The sequence below is a fragment of the Bactrocera tryoni genome, chromosome 3, assembly GCF_016617805.1.
Source record: "Bactrocera tryoni isolate S06 chromosome 3, CSIRO_BtryS06_freeze2, whole genome shotgun sequence".
Lineage (NCBI taxonomy): Eukaryota > Metazoa > Arthropoda > Insecta > Diptera > Tephritidae > Bactrocera > Bactrocera tryoni.
The window spans coordinates 24,076,567-24,086,273 of record NC_052501.1 but is presented as its reverse complement, the minus strand read 5'-3'; the positions used below and the strand labels follow the sequence as shown (position 1 = coordinate 24,086,273).

Genomic DNA, 9,707 nt, shown 5'->3' with positions numbered 1-9,707 from the left:
CATTTTACGTATGCATTAATATTACTAAAATAACGCATTATATGAAGTCCATTTTAATTTGAAATTGAATTATTTTTATTTTAAAATTTAATTTTTTTTTTTGAATATGAATTACTTTTATTTTGAACATGAATTATTTTTATTTTAAACTTGCATTATTTTATTTTGAAAATGAATTATTATTTTTTTAACAATTTATTACTAAAATTATATTCACATTCAATTATCTTATCTTATATTATCGATTATAAAAAAAAATCCGTTTTTGTTACAGAGTTTTTTCCACACAAGAAGTGTATTTATTTATTTTCATTAACTAACACAATTTTCACATGGTTAAATTATTCCGTAAATTATATCATTTATACTAAAAATGCAGTACCATTAAAGTATATTTAATTTTTTAACATTTCACATATTTAATTATTTAACAGGAAATCATTAACACTTATTTATAGAAATTATTTAAAAAGTAAATTAACTTGTGTAATAAAACGAATAAAAAAACAAAAAAAGCGAATCTTTTATTTCTTATAGTTAAACAGTAAGTGAAGGTTTTAATTTTTTATTTATTATTTTAAATATAAATTGTTTAATATTCTATAGCCTCCATGTACAACAGGCGAAGGTGCTGTTTATGTTGTTGCAAAATTATTTGATATAGAAAGAAAATAACAAAAATAGAATTCGTTACCTCAGGCGGTTGATGGTACCACATGTTAGGGTGGTTTCTATAGTTTTCATTCCCTTAACCGTTTGACTGCCAGTGCAATGTTCTCTAATTAAAGTGCTTTGCTTTCAAAATTTTCAAATTCAGCGAGCGTGCTAAATCCGCACTTCTAACTAGAAATCCGGCAACACTAAGCAGCTGTTTAGCTCATTTTCTACGAACGCCGGTTTGGCTGCTGTTTGTTGACTATCGCGGATAAATTTCGCATATACTAGTCTTAAATATGGTATGCAGAATATTTTGTTGTCATTTAAATTTATTTATTTTATTTATTTAATTGATCACAGTCGGTAACATTACATACGGATGTGGGTGACATAAAAATTGAGCTTTTCTGTGAGGATTGTCCAAAAGCTTGTCAGAATTTTTTGGCGCTATGTGCCAGCGAATATTACAATGGCTGCGCTTTCATTCGCAATATAAAAGGTTTTATAGTACAAACAGGTGATCCTACAAACACAGGTAAAAATGGTAAATCTATTTGGGGTACCAAATTTGAAGATGAATTCAAAGACACATTGAAGGTAATTTAAATTTGTTTTTTTTTTTTTTTTTCAAAAACAAAAACCCGTTAACGTCATATTTCCAGCACTCTGACCGCGGTATGGTTTCCATGGCAAATAATGGCCCCAATGCGAATGCCAGCCAATTCTTTATAACTTATGCAGCTCAACCCAATTTAGACCTCAAGTATACACTGTTTGGAAGGTTGGCAAAGAAATTAAAAAATGTCTATGCTTTTATTATTAACAGTTTAATTTTAAATAGAGTAATTGATGGTTTCGACGCCTTAGACGAGTTAGAAAAACTACCAGTAAATCCCAAAACTTACCGTCCACATATTGAAAAAAAAATCAACAGTGTTACAATACATGCAAATCCTATAGCTGGATAAGGACTGGCTAGGGAGGTTAGTAATAATTTTATTTCTTTATATTTTTACTAACTATATATAAACAATAAAAGGCGTTACTATGTTGCCAATTTTGGAAATATAAGTAGTGCAAATCTTACAGAATATTTAAAATATGAGACGGACCTAAACTCTATGATGGCGCACCAATTCAGTTTAAGAATTCCTTCTGACGAAAAAGTATTAAAGATTTGTTCCAAACCACAAAAAATATAAAAATTCTACTTATTTGCCCAAAATATTTTGTACCCTGCCTTTTTAGCTACAATATTGCAAATGCGTAGATATTAAGGCATCAAGTGTAACGGCGTTAGCCATAACGGGATTTCGTTAATTTTCTCTTGGTTATGCCAACAGGTATAACAGGTATAACAGTTAATTTGTGCTTTAGTAAAGTGGAAAACATATTGTATTATGGTGGAATATATTATTATAAAACAACTAGAACAAAGTTTCCATAATTTTATACAACTATGTGAAAATGTATTGTAATTGCTTTAATTAATGATGCAAAATGTTTTCAGTAAATTCGCTACTCGATGCCTTAGTATAACCGTTCTACGAACCCTTGAACCTAGTCTGTCCATTATGTGAAATCTAAATTTTCAATATTATTAAGATACAAGTCCTACACATTTTTTTTTTTTAACTTTCACACGAATATACTTTTATTTCTATTAGTCTGAATGTCAAAAGTTTACTCATTTAAAACCACATTACATACAAACATTTACTATGAGACTTTTAAAAATACAATTTTTTCGAGTTGCAACATAAATTAGAACAGAAAATTAACTTAAAATGCTTTTACATAAATATTTTTGAACAAAAGTTGACATAAATCTTACTGATACACCATAACAAATATAAAAGCCATAATCAAAAATACTGTTACAAGCACTAAATAAAGTCTCAAGTTATATTTTCGATCTAACGCGATCAATAACTGACGGAATGAGTCGGTTACAGAGACTTTAGTCGGACGACGTCCTGTAATTTCATATCGCCTTGAAGGTTGCAGAGGCCGTGGTGATACGTATTCCCTGCCTATATCAGTGCCTCCAACAGAGCTGGGTTTATTTAAAACCACCCCATCTGTTTTAATACGTTCCAAGTTGCGAGCAAAACTACTCAAAAATGGAGTTTCAAAACCCTCTGTTTCCTCATTATCATCGCTTTGTTCAGTGTACAGAGGTGTAGCCTTCGACGAGTATAATCCACTACTTAGCGTGTTTGTGCTGTAACGTGAGTGCAGTGTATTTGGTACATCTCTATCTTTGTTTAGGCCAATTCCAATATTCGGTTGCATTAAGTTAGAATGCAAGCTGAAGCGGCCACTGTTTGCGCTTATTTGTGGCTTATATATTTCGTGTGATATGCTTTCAGTTACTTCCCGCCGTATTGGAATCTATATAAAAATAAATATATTTACTAAATTTCACTTCATATTAAACGCATATTATACTATACCTGTGGTACTTCTTCTGCAATTGGCTGAACTGTTGGTTGATTGAATGACGTGGTAACTACACCCGTTTTCGATAAAGATACCGAACGTGATGAACGCGAACGCACATTAGCTTCTTCACGAGCCAGCGATGGTTTTGACCTTTGTTCCATTTGCTCAGCAGCCAATAATAAATCTTGATCCTCTTCATCGCTTTCCAGTATTACTACAGGATTATAGGTTTTAGTTGATTTTTGCTCCTTTTGCGAAGGTGGGATTTCATGGTCGCGAGTTGATCGTCGGCGTGCCCCAATAGGAGCTGGCGTAAGATTTTCTGATGTTTGATTTTCATATGGTTTCTGCGAGTCAAATGTTGGTGTTCCGGCGAATGTACGTCTATTCGCTCCCCTACTTGGAGTACGCCGTTCTGGTTCAGCTTTCACTTCTTTACTCTCGATTGCCGGCTCGGTTGTTTTTGTAACATGAATAGTTTCGCGGCGTGGGGTTTTCTTTGTTTGTGAAGCTGGCGAGCCCGACAGCGAAGCACGTAATTTCTTTATAAGTATATTTCGACTTGAATCTGTAATCGGAACGTTTGGTAAACCATGTTTAATGCACTGTTTGCGCAAATCTGCATTGCTCAATGACTCTAAATTATCAATTTCAGACATTTTTACGCGCTTTTAAGTCGTCCCGATCACCTTTTGAAATGTTCGCTACAATTTGCGCGTTTAAATATTTCAACAACGCCGTTGCGGACCAATCAAACACCAAATCTGCAAAATGATTGAACACGGTTGCCGTATCTTTGTTGTTGTTTTTTTTTTTCCTTTTCGTGGAACAGTTTAATTTTTTATGTATTCCGCGTGTGCTATTTAGAAAATAACTTTTTTATTTATTATTTCAAAAATAATACTTCTGTAAATAACGTTGTAATATAGTAGACAACAACGTATGCAAGTTCATATAATTAATGTTATAAATGTATCTGAGCCTTAAAAATTGGGCAACATTGTTATTGCATTCGCATGTCAGTGCATCCAACAGAATTGTGTTTATTATCAGCTGTTTATTCGTCATAGCAAATCAAGTATATTTATATTTTTGTGTTCAAACAAAATGGATATTTCTAAAGTAACAAACGAGAAAAAACTGCAGCTCTGTCGAATTTATTTCTTTGGTACGTGAATACTGCAGTTATTTATTATTTAAAACGGCAAATAATTTTTTTTCAACTCTTCAGCTGGCTTGGCTTTTTTACCCTTTCTATGGACGATCAACGTCTTTTGGTTTTTTAATGATGCATTTCGCGCACCTGCTTTCCCAGAACAAAAAAGAATAAAGAAATGTAAGCCAAGACTTTTAAAATGGATGTTATATGTACACATTAATATAAACCAATTTATTTTAGTTGTGATCTCGTCGCTGATAGGTGCACTGATTTGGTCAGTTATACTTATAACCTGGATAATTATATTCCAGACAAAGCGTGCCGAATGGGGGGAAATGGCGGATAGAATGAGTTTCATTATACCACTGGGTATTGCTTAAATAACATTCCATAAAATTCAGTTTAGTACTTTAATCATTAAAAGTGTAAACAAATTGACTTCTTATTTTACTCATATTATTTTTAAAATTAAATACCACTAATATAGATCGAAATGAATTTAGTTTTGCATTTCTGTTGGTGTTTGTGTTTTTTGTCGTAACTCCTGCAGTTTTTCTTCGAAATAAGATTTGTGCACAGTCAATGGTAGGGATTTTTGACGTAGGAAGTAATTCACGTTGCCCCTGGCTGAGTATGTGTCGTCACCAATTAATTCTCGCAGTGCCATATTTTTCTTTAAAAGTTTTCCGTAGTAACTCGCACCTGCTTCTACGTATTGTGGTCCCAAACTGCACAATTTCTTGTCAATTTCAGTATCATAACGCACTTGATTGAAGTCCTTCATAAAAGACCAGCTGCCAACACCAAACAATCCCAAGATCGTATACATCACCAGTCGCAACTAAAAAAGATATCATTTTTTTTACAAGTTCACAATGATTTCATATTAGAGTAACTCACGCTGAAAGGTCCTGCAAGCAAGTTCATTCGTAAATTCAAGTAATGACCAATCGTATACATGGACAGAAATGAAAAGCTTGGAAATAGCGAATTCAATAAAACTCGATGTGTTTGCAGTTGTAGCACAGATTTACACAATCCAAATAGTTGTTCATCGTCAGTCAACACTATAGCATCTTGCAACAGTTTTCCGGCGTCTGTGTTCCAATCGATAGTCTGATCGCGAAAGCGTATATCTTGCCGATTTATATCTTTTGGGTCTGAATAAGCATAATTCACCGGAATTCCTAGCGCACCGCCAAAACGATACTTTGTTGAACCTACAAATTATCTTACATTGAAGTTTTATATTTGTATATGTATGTGTATTTTATAAGCTTTACCTGCTTGGAACAGATCGAAACCAAAAACGGTGAATGGTTTAATAATTTTTCGTTCATATGCTTCTAACTGAAGTACGTCCAATGCCTTTTCCAAACGTTCCTTCACCTTTTCCGGCACCGGACGTGGTATACCATTCCTTTATTAGAGATATAAAAAAGTCAGAATACATTCTTATATAAAGCATATTTCTTTTAGCTTACTGATAGCATTGCACGAAATCTTTGTAGTATTTCAAACACATTGTATGCGGCATAAAATTGACTACGAATAGTCCCAAGGTGGTGGCACTTGTGGCAAGTAATACCACATTTCGTCCAGTTGGTGTTTGAAAGAAACCCATTATGCCACGCTTTACGACAGGTGATTTCTTCATTTTGATTTATATTTAAATTAAATTAATTGTTTAAAATAATCGAAATCAAATCTTTGTTATTATGGTGGAATTTGACAGCTGATTGTGAGGTTACAGAAGTCTCTCAATTGCATAACGTGTGTTGAGAGCAGCTGCGTTTAGTAGTCTTTAGGACACTTGCAGCTTAAATATTAATTTGTATTTATTATTAAAAAAATTTGGATACATTAAAAATAGTTATATTTACCTATTTTTTAATTGAAAGAAACAGTGACAAAAATCTATTTTAATTTGGTACAAATTGTATATCGTAATTTTTTTTCTGATTTCTAAATCTAAAGAAATCGTTTGTATGCTTAATATGGTAAACTTTTCATCGGAGGTGGACGACCTTCAGTGCCAGAAGCGATTTTCGGTTTCACGGTGTCGGTCCGTTTTTGGGGCGCCATTCGTTAGATTGTTAAACAGTTTCGACCTTTTTTTTTATAAACCAACGCCTCTTCACCAGTGAAGATGCGTTTGATGAGAGCAGATTCGTCAGCTCTGTTTTTTGGCGACTTCTATTCGTCGTCATTTCTGTGAAAGATGTAGTAGGTCTTAATGCTATACTAGGCATTGGCATGCTTTGTACCCAAAACATTAACCAAAATGTTTTGATATTCTTTGCTATCTCTATGATGTCAACACGACGACTTTAGAAGAATGTTTCTTCAACTTTTTCGATGTTATCGTCAATAACGGAGGTGGATGGACGACTTGCATGAGGCAGGTTTCGATGACCTTCACTTAAATACTTGAGCTCTTGTTAAATTAGACTCTCCAAATCATATCTACATTATTTTTACGATCTATTGAAAACAGTAAATTTCAAGTCAACTTATTGTTTAATTGATTCCATGCTAAAAATCGTCAGACAAACGTGTCGCGTCGTAAAAGAAAGGTTCTACCAATTTAGGAAAGAAATTTATCGGCGAGCAATGTATATGGACCAGTCCGGGTTAAATTTGATTAAATGGTATAAGATATTCGGAAGATTCTGTCATTGTCTCTAGCCTCTAGCTGATTTTCTGAAAGATGGGAACATTTTTTAGTTGGATGAACCTCCAATGCAACTATCGCAAAGTATCGCCTTACTCAGCGATAGCCAAGTGACACTAAAAGTGATCTCAGGTTACGAGTTTTAAAAGCTCTTGGTGCAGGAGTATAAAGAACGGCTGAATAGCCTATTAAGTCGACACTAAGTCCACCTGGGTCAAGTTGATATGAGTATTGCTGGAAATCAACTGGCCGCTCGAACTTTACCGCTCTGTAACTGCTACCTGAACGGAACCCTATTTAGCGCTCGGTCCTCACACCATGAAAGAACTAAGGAGGACAGAGGGCAGAAAGAAGTATTACCAACAACTCCCAGGCATGTGTCATGCAAAGTGGCTAATGAGTGATTACAACTTCATTAAGATTAAAAATGATTATGAACTTTTTGAGCTCAAGAAACCTCTATTTAGTTGGGGTCAAGCCTCTTGCGCAAACTGCCGGTTCTGCGGCAAGGAGCCGGGAACTCTCGAAGCTGCAAGGCAGTCTGCAGACGCAGGATTAAGGTCTTTTGATCCATGAATCCGAATAGGGATCACATATCTCAATACCTTGCAGTAGACTGGTATTTACCAGTTTGTTGGGCCTATATGAGACTAAAAGGAAAGCACACTAGGGATTAGGACGCTTTGGATACCTCAATTTATATCTAACTTTCTAAAGATTACTTTGTATCAGCAAAGTGTTCAGTCAAGGTTAGCTAGCAAATTTTCAGGTTAAAAATTCGGGTCCATTCCGGTTACGTGGGCTCAAAATTGTGGTATTGTTAAATAAAGCTGCGAGTTTTTGAATCGGTAGAACTGCGAGTTCGACGTTAGGTACTTCTGCGCTTTAATTGAGACATTTGCGGCTAGATAGACTTGTTTATAAAGCCTGAGGTCGTTCTTGTTGTTGCAGTGGCGGCAGAAAGCATTCCCCAATTTACTTTCAGGGACACATGTGTGTCTAAGTAGTGGGATTCTTGTTGTCTACGTAGATACGATTGTCGAAAAAACTTGCCGATCCAAACAAGGTTAGATCTCCGAAAGGACAGGATAACGTAGAATCGGCTGTTTTGGGAATTGCCCCGCATTCTTGCAGCATCAAGAGGTTCTGCCTCAATCACGTTGACGACATTAACCAAAACAATACGCCGACCACACTTTCGGACGTAAACTTCAGTCATGCAATGACCGTCATTCACAGTGCAGCCATTAATACCTTCGCCGACTCCCTCTCAGTGAATGGCGTACTTAGAGTCCAACCACCATCCATTGCAAACGACGAGCTCGAGTTGCCGCGATAATCAAGGGTAACCCTTGCGCAGCTTAGTTCTGAATACTCTAGCAGGTTAAACCCCTACTTATCCAGAATCGACCCTAACATATAAAACATATGTCCAGCGTGCAACGAGTCACTGTATGGCACTAACCACCGTTTTGCATGCCCTGCTAACCCTACACATCTGAAACCCCTCTTCCTGTGGTCCGACCCCGTTGATATAGCACGTTTCCTGGACCTACCGTTGGATGACCTCGATGTAAACTGATCTAACCCTTACCATCCTAATGGAGGTTAGATAACATCCGACGCTAGAGCACATCTAACTGTCGACGGAATAGAGCATCCCACCGTCGTGAGAACTGTTCATAAGATCTGGGGGTCCAGTGCGTCGCTAGTATTTTAAAATAGTAAGAAGAAAGGAAAATTTTCATAATACAATCATGCATTTTTTAATTTTTAAAACTCTTCAATTATTACTTTAAATAAGCTTTGAAGAGACCAATTCTGTCAAACTTGGCAGGAAGAGTAAATATTCCTGTCTTATCTTCATCAGTCAAAAGCCCCAAATAAAGGCGTAAAATGCACTAAATATGACACAGATCAGCCACTATAAATGACAATCAGAAGCAGCGAGAAATAATGGATATGTTAGTACATAAGTCAAGACGAGTGTTGCAATTTGTTCCGATCAATTCCTACCAACCGAACGCCCTTTATACGCCGCATCAATAACGGCAAGAAGAAAACGAAGGAAAAAAAAAACAACGGAAAACAATTTTGTCATCTCTCGGCAAATATTTATGTAATGAATCTTGCAAACCGGCGATCAGATCGCTGCTCATTGATCCTCTTCAATCTAAAACTGACAACTTGCAACCAAATTAAAGAGAATAAAGAGGTAAGAGGAACGTAGATCAACACAATGTAGGCGCAAGAGATACGTGTAAGCTGCGACAAAGCTCACAAGCATACAAACGTACATACATTCGTAAAGCAGTACATATGGGCGAATTAATCGCGAGCAGAGCTGTCGCTGTCGCAGATTACGACGCGCCGCCGTGCCACAAAGTCGTACAAATAACACCATTGTTATGTCACGGCAGTGTCGGCTGGTCGATTGGTAGACAAATGGGACGGACAGCCAAGCAGACAGACAAATATGAAACACCTCCGCCCGCACACACTTGCATCGTTTGCGACAAATCTGCACTACGCAGATGGGAGCACTCCATTCTACACATACATACATGGTACATAAGTATGTACAGCATACGAGGGCGGTATGTCGTGTGTTTAACCTGCAAAAATAAAGCAAAAATGTTGGCAAAAGGTCGATTTATTTCAGTACAAAGTCGGCTTTTCGCTCGAAAAACTTAACCCATCTAAAACTAACTTTCTGCAACCGTCTGAAAAAAAGTTTTCTGGAGGTTCAAGTTGGTTGTTGCCGAAATCATC

The 9,707-nt window shown here is 36.0% G+C and overlaps 4 protein-coding genes across 5 annotated transcripts in view; 2 read left to right on the top strand and 2 right to left on the bottom strand.

Moving 5' to 3' along the window:
• The first annotated feature begins 880 nt into the window (after nt 1–880).
• LOC120770406 (peptidyl-prolyl cis-trans isomerase-like 3) overlaps nt 881–9,707 on the top strand; it is a 104,479-nt gene continuing 95,652 nt past the window's right edge. The window contains exons 1-5 of one of the 2 annotated variants that reach the window (XM_040097841.1): nt 881–956; nt 1,018–1,254; nt 1,320–1,438; nt 1,499–1,640; nt 1,697–1,884. In XM_040097841.1, coding sequence (XP_039953775.1) covers nt 954–956; nt 1,018–1,254; nt 1,320–1,438; nt 1,499–1,625 — 486 coding nt within the window. In that variant the 5' untranslated portion in view covers nt 881–953 and the 3' untranslated portion in view covers nt 1,626–1,640; nt 1,697–1,884. Of the gene's footprint in view, nt 957–1,017; nt 1,255–1,319; nt 1,439–1,498; nt 1,641–1,696; nt 1,885–9,707 lie in introns of those variants that run through there. The other variant, XR_005704931.1, reaches the window with a different exon arrangement.
• On the bottom strand, nt 2,459–3,834 carry LOC120770401 (otefin). Its single transcript, XM_040097835.1, has 2 exons — nt 3,114–3,834; nt 2,459–3,051 (listed from the first exon to the last, which is right to left on the bottom strand). Exons 1-2 carry the CDS (start codon nt 3,759–3,761, stop codon nt 2,488–2,490), a joined length of 1,212 nt encoding a protein of 403 aa, XP_039953769.1. The 5' UTR covers nt 3,762–3,834; the 3' UTR covers nt 2,459–2,487.
• On the top strand, nt 4,114–4,755 carry LOC120770409 (gamma-secretase subunit pen-2). The gene is made up of 3 exons (XM_040097843.1): nt 4,114–4,270; nt 4,334–4,438; nt 4,502–4,755. The coding sequence occupies exons 1-3, from the start codon at nt 4,210–4,212 to the stop codon at nt 4,639–4,641; spliced, it is 306 nt and encodes a 101-aa protein (XP_039953777.1). The 5' UTR covers nt 4,114–4,209; the 3' UTR covers nt 4,642–4,755.
• On the bottom strand, nt 4,658–5,918 carry LOC120770402 (transmembrane protein 177-like). The gene is made up of 4 exons (XM_040097836.1): nt 5,746–5,918; nt 5,545–5,681; nt 5,162–5,481; nt 4,658–5,102 (listed from the first exon to the last, which is right to left on the bottom strand). The coding sequence occupies exons 1-4, from the start codon at nt 5,916–5,918 to the stop codon at nt 4,761–4,763; spliced, it is 972 nt and encodes a 323-aa protein (XP_039953770.1). The 3' UTR covers nt 4,658–4,760.